Raw genomic sequence first — 17,896 nt, 5'->3', positions numbered from 1 at the left:
TAACCTTGAAGTGTTGGAAGCTGCAAACAAATCTAGATTGAACTGAAAACAGAATGTGCACTTGGAGCTATTAGGTCTGTCTACTTATGTTGAATTATCAGGAATACCAATTCTATTTAAAGTAGTGTAGAAAGGCGGTGATAGTACTCGAAAGTGATAGTTCTGAAATTCTCATGAATAGAGTTAATAAATAAGGGCCCCAAAAGGCTGATAGCAGGAAACGGAAAATCACAGCCTTCTTCTCCAAAACTGCAAGTGACAGATACATGATAAGGGACTGAGATAAAATCAGAATCTTGGTGGGGGGAATACGATTTTCTTTTTAAACTTAATTTTGATTTCCTTCAGAGTGATGCGAGAGCCACAAGACAGTGAATCCTTTGGAAAAGAAGATTAGCAAAGTAACACCCTGAAAGAGTCTCAGACTTAATCCATGTTCCATCAGAGACCGCTGCTCCACCAAAGCCATTAATGATACACTCAACAGCTGCACAAAAACACTGCAAGCCAAAGACTAAGTTCCACACCACTTTATTAATTTAGACACATCTGCAGACATAAATATACACATATCTTTTTTTATACGGAGCGATACATGAGGCAGTACCGGCTTTTAAATTGGTGGCGGTGGCTACTATCCAAAACCTCTGGGACCAGCGGGAGGAGCCATCGGGAGCTGGGGGGCCGTGCCCGCCCCCGGGCCGGGCGGGGCGGCGCTGGCGCCGCGGCGGCCGACGGCGTTCGGAGCCGTGGCTGAGCTGCTCGGGGAGGCAATAGTGCTGTTTGAGAGCGGGAGAAATCCCCCCCTGCGCGGGCCGAGAGCAGGGAAGTCAGTCACCTGGCGGTGAAGGACAGTAAAACAGGGACAGAGGGGGAAATCTCTGCCTCTCTCTCTCCCGTCTCTCTTCTGCAAGAGATCCACCTCCTGTTTTCCTCCCAACTCTTTTAGCATAACCTTCAAAGAAGACCATCCCTTACAGACTTTCTTTTACATATAATTTTGTTTTCTTTTTACTATTACTATTACTGAGAGACTAGCTGCAAAACAATTTTTGAGTCTATGCAGGACCTGGGGGATTTTGTTATCTTGCCAGCGAAATTTTTCATCGCTAATGCCTTGCGCTCACAGGGTGCTAAATTAGCTACCAGAGTAGGCATGACGGAGAAAGGCTTTTATCATAGACTGTTCTCTTCAGTTTGAACACATTTGCTTGAAATTTGCTGCATGATGCTGTCCAGGGAAACAGGATTTTTTTTCTCGGGATGCTGCAAGTCGCCGGTTTCTGAGCTTATTGCAGAAGAAAAAAAAATTCTTTAAATTGAGTGGATTTTTTTTTTTTTTTGCTGTCTCCTCCTTTCATTGCCAGAGGACGCGAATCTCTTTCACCAGGGAAGGATCACCTGTCGCTTTAATCGTTGAGTTATTAAAAAAAAAGTGAAATATTTTATTTATTTATTTATTTGTTTATTTTAACCGGTGGAGGCGTGATCGCGGAGAATGAGACTGAGGGGAGCTTCCAGGGTTTGGAGGACAAGGCTGAGTTTAGGCTGGAAACTGAGAGACTAGATTCCCCGCTTCTCTTTTTTTTTCCTACCTTTTTTTTTTTTTTTTATTGGCACAACTTCCCTAGTTTCCTCTCCGCTCCGTTCAGTTTCGCTCTATGGACAGATCAGCAAACCTGGAGACAGAGAAACTCAAGGTAGGCGACCCGCCGGGTGCCGTCGTTGTGACGGGGGTTGGATCCCCCTCTGCCCTCTCCGCCTCCCGGCTGCGGCCCGGGGGCTGCGCGGGGCGGTGCGGGCGACGCGCGGGGCTCCCGCAGCCCGAGCGGGGAGCGCGGAGACGGGCGCGGCCGCCCCGCGGCGCGGGGAAACGCTGGAAGGCGGCTACCAGAGTCGAACGCGGCTTCCCCTCCGCCTGCAGGGCCCCTAGCATCGTCATGATAGTGTTAATAATGTGGTGATGATGGTGGTGGTGATGGTGCTGCCCGTGTGCTCTCGGCGTTGCATGAGCGCTGGGGGCAGCGGGGAGGAGGCAGCAGCGGACTTGCGGGTTTCCCGGCAGAAGTTGGCTCCGAAGGCATTCTCGCCTGGGCATCTCCTACCTCTTTCTCCTCCCGTCGCCGTCGGGAGCGAGGGGGAAACCCTTCCCCACCCCCCATCCCCCGCCCCCGGGGCGCCCGAGTCCCCCAGCCGAGCGGAGGCAGTGCGGCGGGATGCAGAGCAGGAGGCGCAGAGCCGGCCCTGGCTCCGGGGCCGCTGGAACAATCAAACTTTACATTAGGACTGTGAGAGCTGTGAGGATTCTGCTCCCCCACCACCACCCCGGCCCAGCTCTGCCTCCCTCCCCGCTGAAGGAGCATGCCTGACAGCGCTGAGCATGCTCCTTTGCGGAGATGGAGAGCCTGCCCACACCTGCTGCCCGACCCCCCCGGCCCTGATTTGGCTCAAATCATAATAATAAAAATCTGTCTATCTACACGCGGTAAAGAGGGTGGCTGGCTCAGGGGAGGCAGCGGCGAGGGAGCGGGCGCACGGGGCGAGCGCAGCGGGGCCAAGCCGGAGGGGCGGGACACACGCACCTCGCCGCGGTGGTGGCGAAGACAGCGTTAAAAAAGCGATGGGAGAGGAAGGGAAAGGCTATATTGTACCTCATGCACAACCATCCTCGGGACACCCCCTCTGGGCGCCAGGGCTCTTCTATGGGAGGGTAAACTGGTGAGCACTGAGGTGCTGCTGAGGGCTCCTTTCCCTCTAAAAACCAGATCTGAAAGTACTTCAGCATACTTGGGTGTAAGACATCAGTGATAAATAGATTCACCTCCCCAGTCTTGCTCGGAACTGCTATAAATCTCTCCAGGGAAAAACACCCCAGCACTGTGACACTGTATGAGTATTTGAGGTGACGGAAGCGCAGGACGGGAAAGGCGATAAAACAATTGATTTGCTTGAGAACCGCTCATACTCACAGCGCTTGCAGGGCTGCCACACCGCAAACACTTCTTGCCTGAGCTGCCGGGGAGTCCTCTCCCTCCTGCCTCAGCCTTCCCAGCATTCAGAGGAGGCAGCTGGTGTGGGGAAGACAGGAATCGAGTCTTCCGCTAAGGGGGGGGGGAAAGTTTTATTGTATCGGATTATTTTTAAAGGGTCCTTTAAGAAAATATGTTTATGCTACAAGGGGGCAGCACTTTGTATGAATTGTCCTAAAGCCTGAGGCACGTCCCGCTGTGAGCCTGGCATCCAGCGCGGGCTGGGGCAGAGCTATGGGCTGCCAGTAATCCCGTAGTCATCTGCGCTGCCATTTGGACTCATGTTGTAGCGTGTAGAGGCTGAGCGACCTTGAGCAAAGCAGCAGAGCTGAGAAGTAAGCATGGGCACTTTCATCTTCTTCCCCCCCCCCCCCCCCCGCACCCATAAGGATGAGAAGAGGTTCCAAAGGAGACATTTCTGCAGATGCTGTTAGGATCTGGGCAGCTCTCTGGGATCAGCCACTTTGTCACGTTGCTTATCCTGTTTTTTTATCAGTGTTTTATTCATGTGTGGCTGCTGGGAGAGATCCCAGGCGTCGGCAGGACGCCGCCCGGCACGGCCGCGGGAGCGGGATCAGGATCGGGAGCGGGACGCGGCCCCGCCGCCGGCAGGGGGTGGTGCGGGGCCGGCCGCCAGCCCGCTGCACCGGGAGCAGTTCCCACGCCAACAGCGCCGGGGGTGCCAAACGGCGGTGCTAGGCGGCAGCACACCTCGCTTCAGCAATTGGGGTTTCCCCGCAGCGCGAACCGTCCAGCCTCTCTCCCACCAGCAGCACTACAAGGTGGGGGGCAAAGCTCTTGGGTTTCTAGGAGGTTCCTAGCGGGTGACCTTGCTGTAGGTGGGCACAGTAAAGAGCATCCCCAATACTGCTCCAAGTCGTGAAAGCTTTCATCAATTTCTGGTAGCCTCAGGAGAGCCGAAGTCATTTTAGTGCTCCACTGCTTTTCCCCTGGGCCGACAGAGCCCTTTGCCAGACCAAAGAGGCAGAGTCAGGGTATACAGATAGCAGGCAGCCAGAGGTCCTGAGGTGTCCAGGGGACTCTGTCCCGCACCACACTGCACGGAGGGCTCATGTCAAGAATGTCAAATGTGGTAGCAGAGTGTCATAACAGAGCTTGACAAGAATTCTGGAAACAGGTTGAACACTGTGTTTCTTGATACTGGGTTTTCTCCATTATGACAAATGTATGCCAGTAAGCAACAGAAAGAATAGTGACAACTTCCCTACTAATACAAATCAAATGTGCTGTCTCTAATGATAACATGCAATATTGACCCTGGAAATATACACTATGTGATATATAAAGCTTCCATACATCTCAGATCAGGCATTAAATACAAATTTGAAATCTGTTATTTATTGCACTGATTGTAATGAATCCTGAATTATATGTGTTGATGTATAATGAGTAGATATTTTGAAGGGTGGTTTTGTGAAAAATTGAACAACTATCATGTGTGCAACACCTGCTAATGAGGTTAGGTGTGCTTCCCCTTACTAGTCCGTGCACGGAACCCTGACGAAAGAGATCAGTACTGAAAATAGAGACTACTCTGCCAGAGGTTTTGAGCTGTTCTGGTTTTCCTTTGATCTGTCTCATCTTCTGTCTCAGATGCATACAAGAACTTTCCTCTGGCTTTTTAACTCAGAAGCCTGTGGGGTTTTTGTTTTAAAGGAGTAGTGCTGAAAACACAAACTGAATAATTCTGTTGTAGTTGCACTGTAGTCTTGGGTTTAGTGTTGTGAAGGACTTTAAGTTACCTAAAGTGTATGTGAGAGTCTATACCTACATTTTGAACATACATGCACATGTATGGTTATGTATTATGCATTTTATAGGTTTTTTTATTTTGTATATATGTATAAAATATGATGAATTAACTTTGCATTTAGTGTAGTCAAAACTTATGTTGAGGCATGTAATTGCTTGAAATTGTCTGAGCTTGATTTGCGAAGAATAGTTGAGAGGCATTTGTGTTTGCTGGACTCTGTTGATTTGTCATTTTCATTGACACTGGATAGGTTGTTACAGATTTTGTCCTTTACATTTGCTCAGTCATTTGACAGACAATTTATCTAATGTATATCATGACCCTTTCTCTTACATTTGTTTAGAAACCAGAGTTTGTGTATAGTCTTAGATAGTAGGAAATAGTATTCCTTGTAGTCTGTAAAACACTGATACTTTTCTGGAGGAAAGTTGGTTTGTAATTGAATGTGTCAGAACAGTGAGATTATTAATATGATGGAATAAAAAACATCCTGGAAACCATTTGTTACTTGAAGACATTGGTTCAGTGAGATTTTTTTGTTACAATCCCAAGATGTTTTTTGATAGTGCTTAAGTGTCTTGAACTTGCCAGTTTGAATGTGCAAAAAACTTTAAACACTTTATTTCTAAATCATCTTGTAAGTATTATCTGAATTTCTTTATTCAGTTCATGAGAGAATATTTATAATCAGTTTACAGTTTTACATTTCCTGGTGATATAAAACTACTCACTTAACATCCCCATGAAGCTGCTCACAGCTGAGGTTTTTGCAATAATAGTCTTCCAATACGATTTATGTATTTGTGAAATATTTGATAAAAAGTTCAAACAAGGAAACCACAAGAGTTTAAACAAGGGTAACAGTAGTTTTTTGGTCTTAAACATGTAAATCACTGCACTATGTAAATTAACAGGAGAACTAATACCTCGAGGAAGTCTGTAATTTTAAAATTTATTTATTTTTTAAACGAAGGGGCCAGAGATGACTTTTGATGAGACTAGGTAGGTGGGTATATTTCTGTTTTAAGTCAGTCATTCCATAATGGAAAGTATAGTACTCCATAACACTCAACATGCTCTTATGAAAACCTACTTCAATTATTCAAGTCTCTACTTGGGATGTGGACATCTTAGTGTGGATACTAAGGAATTAGGCTTTTTAATGCAAAACCTTACCCCGTCCCTTCTCTACCTATGTTCACAGTTTACTAGGGTCCTATCAGCAATACTCAATAAAGACATTAACCTTTGCATCCACAGTCAGAGAATTCAGCCTTTAAACCATTTTTCATGAAAGGTCAAGCTGAAATGGTTTTAAAGTAATATACATACAAATTCCTTTTCTCTGTGTTCCTATTGTGGGATTTTCTCTCCATCTCCAAATATATATAAAGACTAGACATAGTCCAGGAGGCTGGAGAAAATTCTGTGTGTAAGATATAGTTGTTCAGCAGACATAGAAAAAAGATCGAGACAATGGCAGTGCTCTCACTATACACTTTAGAAATCATTCGTGTACTATCACTGCAGAGAATCAGTATAACCTGTGCTTTTTGACATTGTACATTACAGCTTTGCTAAGCTCAACACTCTTTAAATGGAAAATACATAAAAATCCGAAGGCTTGGTTAAAGAGAAAAAACAGCTTCTCTTCCTGTTGTTCACGGATTTTAGGATAAATATTGTTGTCTTCCTCTGCCACTGTATTGCACACTTCAAAAAAAATAGATATAAGGAATTTACATAAAGGTTAGCAACACATTTTTTTCTTCCTGAAATGGAAGAGGTTAGTGTGTGATGCTACTGAAAGCTGGGTTGTTTGTATAGGTCTGAATGTAAGATTTGGAGACAATGTATAACTCATGCTAGAACCTTTCAAAGATAAATCACTCTAATGTGAAGACATATTTGTGAGTCCCAGTCACGCTTTCTTATTATGTCCCTTAACCTTTTGGAGGTTGATACTGCTTCCCCAGCTTCCTGATTAGGCCAGGAGTAAGATTGCTTGTAAAGTATTATGGCAAAAATGTCACAAGAGATTTTTTCCTGTGAAATCATTTCACCTTGTGGTATTTTATACAAATTTTGTAAATCCATGCCCAACATACTTGTTTCTATGTCCTCTAAAGGTCCAACATTCCAAAGGACAAAGATAAGGATTCAAATATTAATAACAAAAAAGGCACTCTGAGTTACAAATAGAGTCTTTTCTCACTTTGACTTGGAAGTTCCCCGTAGGGAAAGTGCTGTCATTTTCTTCTCTCCTTCAAAAGAAACCTGGAGAACACGGGTTAGAAATTGTACTATTGCCTTTATTTTGACATACTTTGTACATTTAAAGAGCTTATAGAAACCTTCTTAACGCCATGTTGTACTTTTGACTGCAGCCATATATAATGCATTGTAAAGCCAGAATTACTTAACAGTCCAAGAATAAAGACACATTTATCTGCTAAGCCATCTGATCCTCTGCTTCTTCTAAGATACTGCATGTTAACTCTTTGATCCACAACAAAACACTTTGTGAAGAAAGATATTGTGAGGTTGCTATCCACAAGCACTGGGTTTTGTTCCTTGTCACAGGAAGGAACCACTGTTGGCTAAGCCACAACAGTGAGAGATACAAAATGCAAGGCTTTATTCTCAGGAGCATTACTGCAGCTAATACCACGAGGCTAGATTTACAGAGGTACTGAGTAAGTCCAAGCAAGCTTCTGGTGTTCAGCAACTTTATTAAAAAAGTGTTCTTTCTGTACCTACCTTATTATACTTCTAGATAACACTTTGAAGAAGATTGTGTGGTATAAACGCTGTGTATTTGCACTGCTTAAAAAGTACTGTATGAGGACAGAGTATCTTTCTGCAATTTAAAATTAGCAGTACTTAATTGAGTCAGTGCAGTTACATCAGCAGAAGCACATCAGTGATATGCCTAACAATCAGTGTCACAAGTAGTAGAATGCCTCAGGCATAAAAATCTGGCCTTTAACCATATTTCTTTCTTTTAGCAGTCCTCTTCAGCTCATGTGGGCAGCACAGTCTGGAATTTATAGGTTCCACCTTCCTGCTCCTACAACTCCTGAAGAGACAAATTGTGTTAGTGAACAAAAGCTTCCACTACTGAAAAATCACATCCTTTCCAGTTTGTATTAAGGTAATTGTGTACATTTACTGGTAGGACATAAACTGAAAACAGAATCAGTTTTAATTTATGCTTTCTAAATGCACTGTTCTTTGTACCATGATCATGGTGGAAAGTGGATCAGATCCACATAGGCATTTTTGTTATTTTCACTCTTCAAGATCAGGTTGATGATACTTCTAGTTCTTAGTAATGTAGGTCTTCTTCTACTCAGAATTGTTTGTAACTTATTTTGAGTTGGATTCAAGAAAGGTGGAAAATTTCCAAACTTTATCCTGAATACAGGCAGTGCAGTTGCCCAGGTATGTTGGGACCTGTAGTTGAGAAAAAAATGCCGTGAACCACTGAAATTACAGGTAGCATTCTTTACAAATGAAGTTAATCAGTAATAATAAATTATATTATTTCTTCTTAAAGCTAGTCCACGTGCACAAAGCACTCCATAAACAGTTCTGCCATTTAATTAGTCAAAGACAAGTAAATGAACTATGTTAGAGAAAGGTTTCGTGTTTGCTTAACTTAGACTTGCATTTAACAAATTGCCAACATACATGAAACAATAAAAACTAAAAGTAAAAAGTCAATACTGCCTTTGCTGCTTTATAAGCTAGTATGTTTCTGCACATAGATCAACAGAGATGACAAAGGTTGAAAGGCAATCTAAAATTTCACGAGTTACCTATAATAAAGGGGAAGAGAGCCAGTTGAATTAAGCCTCAGAATCTGGGCTTCAGATTTAAAGCCTTTTACGTTACCTTCAATTTAAAGCCTTATATTGGAAAGGGTGTTAAATCTGAACTCAGAAAGGTGCCTAGCTGTCGCACATCCAACCTGCCTGCTCTGTGGTCAGGAGGGAGGGGTCAGGGCTAGCTGCACTCTGTCCTTCCTGATGGCACTTGAGGCACGGGCAGAAACATGGTTTGATTACTGTAAGTAGCTTTGGAAGTAGTCAAGACATTAACAAGCTCACTGTGAGAGCTCTTAAGTCCTGTGTTTTCCAGGAACATTCATTATTTCCCTTAGGAGCTGCTATGAGGAAGCTGCCTACATGCAACAGAGGCTCAGTCCTGGAAAGGAATCCATGAAGACCCCACGTCACTCACCAGGCACTAAGCATTTGCAAATGCTTCAGTTTTCCCTGGTAATGCTGCTTAGGCACATCACACCAATGATTGACACATTTGTTTGCGTATTTCCCATCTGGACTGAGAGGAGTATTTTAGGATTTATCCTGTTTAGGGGCATTGATATTCATCCACCAGATATATCGGATTCTCCTGAGGACTGAGGTCTAATGAGGGTGCTCAAGGGTGATTTCTTTGCAGACGTGAGTTCAGCACACAATAGTGACCCCAATGGCTTTCACTTGATAAGTGTCCAAATAAGGTAAAAATTGCCTGAGTCTTCATTTACTGTTAGTTTAAACTACATATATTTTAAACAATAAAATGAGACTGTAACACAACTTGGAGGGGTTGTTTCTGTTTTGAAGAAAAGATTGAGCCAATTTTTTATATTCAAAGTGATTGCTTGGTCATTATAGTCCAGTAGAACATTTAAGAATGTGAATCGCAGTTAGTAGAGAAACTTCTGTCAAGGTTGTAAGGCTTCAGGAGACATGTAAGATTATAGTCTGCTTTTTTTTTTAAATTTTTTTTTCTACTTTTGGGTAATTTGTCTTGGATAATTCAGGAGTCTCTCTGCTGAGCAGGCTGGCTGTTGCAAATCCCATTCACCGTGTAATATATATGTGTGAGGAAGGAAGTTGAATGATCTATGCCTCAATAAATGGCAGAGAGGATGTCAGAATGCATTACAAAGAGACTGGAAATTTATTCCAGAAGACTACTTAACCTTAAAGCTGAAACTCATGGCATCATTTATTACTTTCAATTGTTTGAAAATTAGCTCTGAATAAGTACAAACTAGGAGACGCTCACTACAAAAATCCACTCCTCCAAAACAACACAAAATCTTAATCCTCTCAGAAGTTTAGAAGAGTTCAGGCAAAAAAAGAAAAAGACAAAAATTGGGACCGAGATCCGTCTGTGTTTCATTTTGCTTGAGTCATCGACAACAGATGATAAATACTCTGTAGAAGTCACTCAGCTGAGTTACTCCTGTTTGTGGGGTACCTAAGGCATCTACCCTTAGTTCTAACCTTATACTGTCAGAACCGCAGTTCCCTCTGAAGGTTCAGACAGGTAACAGCACACAGGCTTGTGTGTAATTATCCATTCAGATACAGTACCCGGTATGTAAATACTGGTAATAATGATCTTCCCTTTTATTTCTTCTGAAACAATAGGATTTAGTCCTATCATGAGACTGCCTAGCTGTGTCAAACTTAATAGGCGGTTGCAAAAATAGGTAGCAACAAACTGATATTGACTGCCACTTCCTGTAGGACTTGACATCTACTGTTTCAGATACACCTCGGTTTAGAAATATTTTATGTACCATTTCCCAATGACTTCTGCAGTTGAGCAGACATGAGATGAATGCAAAACCTGTCTATCGTATAGACTCATGTTCTCACTTAATCTTCATGCAGGGAAAATTATTCTTCCATTTCATCAATGTTTTATTAGATTTTCCTGAAAAATCTAGCAGAAGTATATCATTCTTCAGAGACTAACAAGTTAGTTAGCATGTGCTGTTTCCCCAGTACTGGCATTGACATTGTCATTTCTGTAAGTATATCTTGCTTTCAAGGGAACGAGTTACTATTTTCACAATTGATCTCATACCTTCCTTCGTTTCTCCCCCAGCTCATTATGAGGTGCAAGTGAGTATGTGATTGGAAAGTGATCTATTTGCCCAGAAGAGACCCCTCCCTAGTTAAGCTCCCTATTTTGTTCAGTATTAATTTAGATGAGGTAGATAATATTCACTGTTCATGTAAATATGTCATCTACTCAGTCTAGTGAGACCACTTGTGCTGTTGATTAATAAAATTATGGGTATGTGAGTAGTATCTTTGTGTCTCATGATAAAATTTCCATCATGCTGCTGACAGGCATAAAATAGAAGGCACCTTTTGCTGAGGTGCTGTCTGTCCTATTGAACTTGGACTTTTGTAAGCCTTGATCAATGAATGAATCTACCTAGTAGGCAGAAAATTGGAGCATGATGAGCAGAGCAGAGAGGGAGCACTAGGAGAGCTGTGCTGAAGCCTAGCACCTGATATGTTAGGAATTATAGATTATATTGAGTAAAATTCATTTTGGTCTTGTGCATATGCTGCTGTATCAGACTACAGTGCTATTATTTTGTAATAGACGTGCAGTGCTTGCCAGAGCAGTTTTAGAATAGCCAAGTGGAATGTAATGATTTGAAGTTAAAAGGGAAGGCTAAAGGATGCAATAACCAATGACAGCACAGTGATGGTGTGCTGAGCTTGTGACAAACTGAATCAAAATGGCTGTATGGCTGTCTGCACTGTTGCTGATGCCTTACTGACATATCTTAATTATCCACAGATTTACCACTATATTTTGTAATTTAAAAAAAAATAGGATAACCAAGTGTTTTGTGCTAGCATTACCATGCAGTAAGGCATGTGCAATATTTAATGCATATATATATAAAAAAAAAGACTGAAATTTATTTCTTGAGGTGCTAGAAAACTCAAATGACTACTCAGAAAATTTGTAGGAAGCCCATGTCTGTACACAGGGGCTTGCATAGGGGGTGATGGGACCAGAAAAATCTGACAACCTGTGAAAACAACTGATGTTTCTATTGTCAGTATGAGTTGAATGGTGTTAAGACAGCTACTGTCTTACTGTTCCAATGGAATGTTACCACTAAATTGGTATGCCATATGTTTTATGGTTTGCTGATCTAAGTATAGGATCAAAACTTGTGCTCCTGGGCAATGCAAATTTCCCCTAAATCATATGAAAAAAAAATTGAGACCCATTTCACTTAGCTTTTGCTGGATATTATATTGGAGAAAAACTGTCTTCTTCTGTTGAACAGGTATACTCTTCTGTTTCTTATAATACCAAATAACTTTTTTGCTACCTTAGCCTTTAATAAAGAGCTAATGGTACTTCCAGAGACTGGCAATCACAGGTACCAATATTGTTTCCATCTGCGGTGACTAAGTATGCTCCTACAACTAATAAAATAAATAGACTTACATTTTTCTTATGATGATGCTGTGATTTTTATTTAAAACAGAAGTCTAGTTGAATAGCAATTTCACTGACTTACCACATTTTTGTCTATGTGCATGAACTTGTTTACATTTAAAATTACAGATTTCTTTGATAATTAATAAGAATGCCAAAATATTCTATAACTTTGATAAGTAAATACTTCATGCATCTTCTTGTGATTCCCCCAGATAAAGCCAGTAGTATGAAGAAGAAGGGAACGGGAGAGATGACAAGATGCAAGTCTACTGGAAGCCAGTAGCACAATGTGAGCCAAATGAAGGTGCCTTCCACTGTGTTACCTGAGTCAGTTCAACACAGTTCTGTGCTTTTCCCTCACCCTTATTTGCCCTGCCAGTCAGTTGCGCAGTTGTGAGCGTGCAATTTTTCTAGCAATGATAAAGTACTATAAATTTTAATTTTAGGGGATGCAAACACTTTCAAACCAATATCCAAAGTAAAATACAGCTGGCTTAGCAGTAGTTAGTAAGCTGTGTTGGAGGGGCAGTGGGCAGCTGGTAGCTGGAGCATCTTAAGTTGGATCATCACTCACAAACCAGAACTGTTATAACAGTGAAGTGCCCCTTCTTCATATGGTATTTCCCAGACTGTGTATGCTGAGTTGCCACTGTTTCAGAATTATTTCGGAATTACTTCAGAATTTGGCCTGAGAATCATGCTGTAAGGGCAGATGTTTGAAACACAATACACAAGTTGCCTGCTTGCTGCAGAGGGTTATGATGGTGGGTTTGTTTCTTGCTTCTTTTATTATTATTTGCTTAAATGTTTTTTTCTTCTCATCTCGTAAACTAAGAAAAAAATTGATTTGAAAGTTTCACTATGAAAATACTGTTTTCTACATGAGGAAATTAAATACCTATTTCCAGTTCAAATAAAATCCCAGCTTCCCTTACCTTGCAATGATTTGGTGTTCACTTGTACGTATTTTTACTGCAGTAACATAGAAAGAATTGGTTTTTATGAAATAATTTATCTGAAATAGATTTAAATGTAACCTTAGAGGACAAAACATGAAACAGAGTGAGACTTTTAAACCAATCAGTTTTATTCTGCACACAGCAATTCCTTCTGCTGTCAGCAGGAATGAAGTTTACTGCTGTTGGAAACTTGTAAAAAGCCAAATGTGTTCCTGTAAAATGCCTTGTCAACTGCAAGTAAACCAGACCACACATTTCAAGAACAAAGCATTTCTTTATTTTACTATCTATAAAGTTTGTTTACCTGCTCAGAAGTAGTTACAAGATTGTGAATTGAACAAAGAGAAGGAAATGGTATATTCCTATGTGGCCAAGAAATCCTGCTTAGTGACCTTCTGAACTGCCTTAGCCAGAATACACAGGATTCAGTTGTTCATCTCATGGGGAGCCGAGATATACCTATATCCAGATGTTGAACTAAGATTAATATGGATGTCTTTGTGATTGTTATTACACTTCAATAAAACAAATCCTTATACAAGTTGTATCACAATTAAATCTTAATGACAGACACAATCCCAGCTTTTTATTGAGAAAATACCTTCTGTGAACCTTTCAGGGGAAGAGGAGACAGGAGGAAGAATAACTATTTGTCTGCTCAATATATTCTGTTTTAATATAGAGTCAGTTAAAATAACTAATTAAAAAAAAAAATCTACCTTTAAAATCATACCTTATAAAAGAGAGGTAAAATTGTAATGCGTCCCTCACATAACAGTCTGTATCAGTATCATTTTGATGGGCAGTTTGCTTTTATTGGCACCTCCTTCTGAAAAAACAAAACAAGTGAAAGCCTCTAAGCTGTAAATTTTCACAGGCCAGGGCTAGGAATGAAATGGCAATGTTGTTTTCTGGGATAAATCAGGTGCTACTAAAAACATTTCAATACCAAAGGTTAATAATATCTTAATCGGTAGCTCTTGAAAGAGACCTGACTGCCTAAAGGCAACTTAATTTTAAACACTGAGACAAGTCAATCAGTATACACCTAAAAATATGTATTGAGTGATGCAGTTTGCATACATTACAGCTAGTTTTTTCTTTCTAATCTGTGAATTCTTGAATGTGAAATCTTGAATTCTTTCATTTGCTTATTCAGGAACATAGGCTCAGGTGCATTTCTTTGTAGAGTATCGGTCTGCTTGTTGCTCGTCACTGGGTAGAGAAAGAGAGTTTCCAGGGGAAGTACAGGACACAGAGGAATAACCTTCTATTCAGAATTCTGTGCTTCCTGTCCTAGTGTTAAAAAATCTCTTTTACAAGAATATTTGTCTGGGTACAGGGGGGATGTTGATGAGCTGAAAATGTAAATGTCAGCTCAGCCAATGTCCACTGACTGTGGCCTGAGAGGTTAGAATGTGGGTCCATTTCCCATTTTTACATTCTGCAGTATCAGAACTGGTAGCCTGTAGCATTTAAAGTGGCTAAGTAGGCACAGTGGAAAGCAAAATACAGAGATGTCAGTAAAGCCATCTCAGTGCTTTTGGGACCACTATCCTGGCTCATGACTAAATGGATGTTTCTGACCAAATGCCAACAATTTTGGCAAGGCTGTGTAAAAGAAAAAAATCTACGGAATTTAACTTTTTTTTTTTTTAATTAAAATATCTGTTAGGAGCTTCAAGTTTCATGGAACCCAGTGTCAATGGTGCAGGGAGGAACCCCCTTTCATTTGATACACTTTGTTACACCTTATGCTTTGAGTATGCTATGATTTGATTTATTATATTAATATCTACATAGGCGGTAAATAAGATATATCTGTTCATGGTCACAGGGTAAATTAAGAAAAGTATTATTTCCTAGACATCTGCTTAGACAATCAGCCTTAGAGAGAAAATGCCTCTGGTCTTCTTAGGTCACGTGGAAGAGTATGATTTATGGATGATAGTATAGTTACCCATTGACTCCTGAAAAGAAGTACAGCAAACCTGATTTTAGATGTGATTTAGAGCATAATGGATACGGGAAAGTTGCAGTTTTATCAAGGGCATTGGTCTTGAAACTTTTCTGAATAGTCATTTTGAAAGCCTATCAATAGCTAGGCCAAATAATTAATACTGCAGCAAAATATCAGTGAAGAAAAATAGTGACAAAATACCTTATCACAGAATCATAGAATAGTTTGGATTGGAAGGAACCTTTAAAGGTCATCTAGTCCAACCCCTCTGTAAAGAGCAAGGACATCTGCAACTAGACGAGGTTGCTCAGGACCCTATCCAACCAGACCTTGAATATTTCCAGGGATGGGGCATCTACCACCCCTCTGGGCAACCTGTTGCAGTGTTTCATCACCCTCATTGCAAAAGATTTCTTCCTTATATCTAGTCTGAATCTACCCTTTTTTAATTTGTCCCTTGTCCACCTTTCTTATAAACCTCCTTTAAGAACTGAGACCACAATAAGGTTTCCCTGGAGCCATGGACAAGGAGCCCTGGAGCCTGAACAACCCCAGCTGTCTCAGCCTGTCCTCATTGGAGAGGCACTCCAGCCCTTTGATCATCTCCGTGGCCCTCCTCTGGATCAACTCCAACAGGTCTATGTCCTTCCTGTGCTGGGGACCCCAGACCTGGATGCAGTACTCCAGGTGGCGTCTCACAAGAGGGTGATAAATGACCTGCTGGCCACCCTTCTTCTGATGCAGCCCAGGATACGGTTGGTACTCTGGGCTGTGAGCACACATGGCCAGCTCATATCCACAAGGTACCTGTTCCAGGTCTTCCTCCAGTTCTTTCATCTATGACATATGTGTACACATGCACGTATCTCTTCCTGAAGAAGCAATATGGAATAAGGAGGCTCATCTGAAGTGACAATCAGGTGGACCATGCTGCTGCTGTGAAAGAGGTTATAGTACTCTTTACTATGTGCCTCTAAGTCGGTGGCTTTCTTGCCTGCTTTCTGCCAAAGTCCCTCCACCCCTGAGGTTTCTTTGGTTCAGAAATTGACATTAAAACTAATACATTTCATAACATTTTTAAGAAATTTAAAATTTGCTTTGGGGAAAGACTTTTGTTTCCTCTTTCCTCCAAAGAAAGCAAGATCTGTATGAGATATCTGCTTTATCTGCACAATTAAAGGAATAGCATGTTCTGTTTTCCAATTACATAAGCAGGAAAATAATTTCCTTCAATAGCTTGCAGCTGATATGGAGAAAGAGGACAGAACATAATAAGGATAATACAAGATTTTGATTCTGTTCAATTTATTTTCCATTGCTTCTTTTGCCGTACCTCTTCTGAGTTAGCCTTGTAACCTTTCAGTTGTTTTCTGAAGAACTTCCCTAAGAAAAAGTTTTTTGCTGGCCAGTTTGCTGATATAGTGTATTGCATTAGCTGAACCAAAGCCATCTTTCTCTTTGAGTTCTGCTTTCCGCTAAGTAAAATTATTTAATCCTTTTCTAAGTACTATGTGTATTAAAAAGTGTATATATGTACATATAGGGCCATATGTGTATACAGCTTTTATAGGGCTGTATTTTTCATTTTTTCTCATTTTTAGTTTTTAAACTTTCTTTTGACAACAGTGCTATAAGAGGTGTGCTTTTGTAGCATTAGTCTCTGATGGTTCATATCTGCTTTCATAAGCACTCATCAGAATGACCTCATTAATTTCAGTAAAATGAGGAAATATTTCCTGAGATTCAGATTCCTGAATATTAATTTTCAAGAATTAAATATATAAACCCTGTATAGTGACATGTTTTTAATAGAAGAAATACAGAAGCAGGTGTGAAAAATTTTTCTGTGTTATGATTGGTGAGGTAGTTACCAGATTTGTGCTCATTGACCTTGTTGTTGTCTAGTGGCTTTCTTTAAACCCTCAGTAATGGCAGCAGAAGTTCAGTTAACACATAGAACCAGGGCAGTGCATGGGTCTAATTACTGCAGCAGTGTGTGTGAATGCAGTAACGGGCATTTTGTAGCTGAGAGCGTAACAAAGACATTAGGCATCAAAATTCAAAGATCTCGAAAATAACGGGCAAGGAACACCTTAGTTTTTAGCAACTGCTGTAGCCAGAAATCACAGTGAGGATCTTTTGATTGAATCTTTCCTCAGCCAATGTTTTCCTGAAGAGGCAGAGGGCTTGGCTACCCACCCACTTCCTGCTCAGCAGCAGTGCCAGGGGCAGACAAACCTGTGCTCCTGGGGAGGTGTTGGAGGGCAGTCCTGGCTCTGCTGCAACTGTCTCTCCCAATGGTGCAGTACTGGTGTCTCTAGCTGGCTCTGCTGGGAGACCCTTCTCTTCTGTGTGGTAAAAGCAGCTCTGCTGAAGAAACAGTGAGGTTTCAGGTCGTACTAATGTGTCCCTTATGATATCTGTAAAGAAATTGGAAAGGCAGTGTCTGTGCTGCCTTTCTCTGTCTTGAGTCCTGGAAGCATTTTTCTTCTCTTGGAGGTGGCTGAGTCTTCTTTAACAAGGTGAGAGGGAATTGGCAAATATGGAGGATGTGTTCTCCCTTACTGCTAGCTTCAGCTCAGAAGACTAAGCTTCAGCTCAGCTTCAACTCAGAAAATCAAGCCCAGGCATATATTTTATAGCTCGTAAGTAGTTGTAGAGGATGGAAGAAAATGTAGGCTAGTCATAAAAATAAGGGGCAGTGTTACAGCTTTTGCAGCCATGTAATCAAAAATATTCTTTCTCTCTTGCACTGAGCCATTTGTAGTATGTAATACACTCAACAGAGATTTTGTTTCCTTTTTCCCTCTCAGTTTCCAGCAAAGAAAACAAGTACTGTGCTTCAGCAAGTGAATCTACCCATGCTTGTGATACATATACAGGCTGTGTG

The 17,896-nt window shown here is 41.3% G+C and overlaps 1 protein-coding gene across 1 annotated transcript in view; it reads left to right on the top strand.

The window, feature by feature from the left end:
• The first annotated feature begins 1,619 nt into the window (after positions 1-1,619).
• The window catches only part of SGCZ (sarcoglycan zeta), a 451,809-nt gene continuing 435,532 nt past the window's right edge, over positions 1,620-17,896 (top strand). Inside the window, exon 1 of the mRNA XM_027676459.1 lies at positions 1,620-1,700. Coding sequence (XP_027532260.1) covers positions 1,662-1,700 — 39 coding nt within the window. The 5' untranslated portion in view covers positions 1,620-1,661. The remainder of the gene's footprint in view (positions 1,701-17,896) is intronic.

The sequence above is a fragment of the Neopelma chrysocephalum genome, unplaced genomic scaffold, assembly GCF_003984885.1.
Source record: "Neopelma chrysocephalum unplaced genomic scaffold, ASM398488v2 Primary Assembly neopelma1_42, whole genome shotgun sequence".
NCBI classification, from domain to species: Eukaryota; Metazoa; Chordata; class Aves; order Passeriformes; family Pipridae; genus Neopelma; species Neopelma chrysocephalum.
This window is presented reverse-complemented; position numbering and strand designations above follow the sequence as displayed.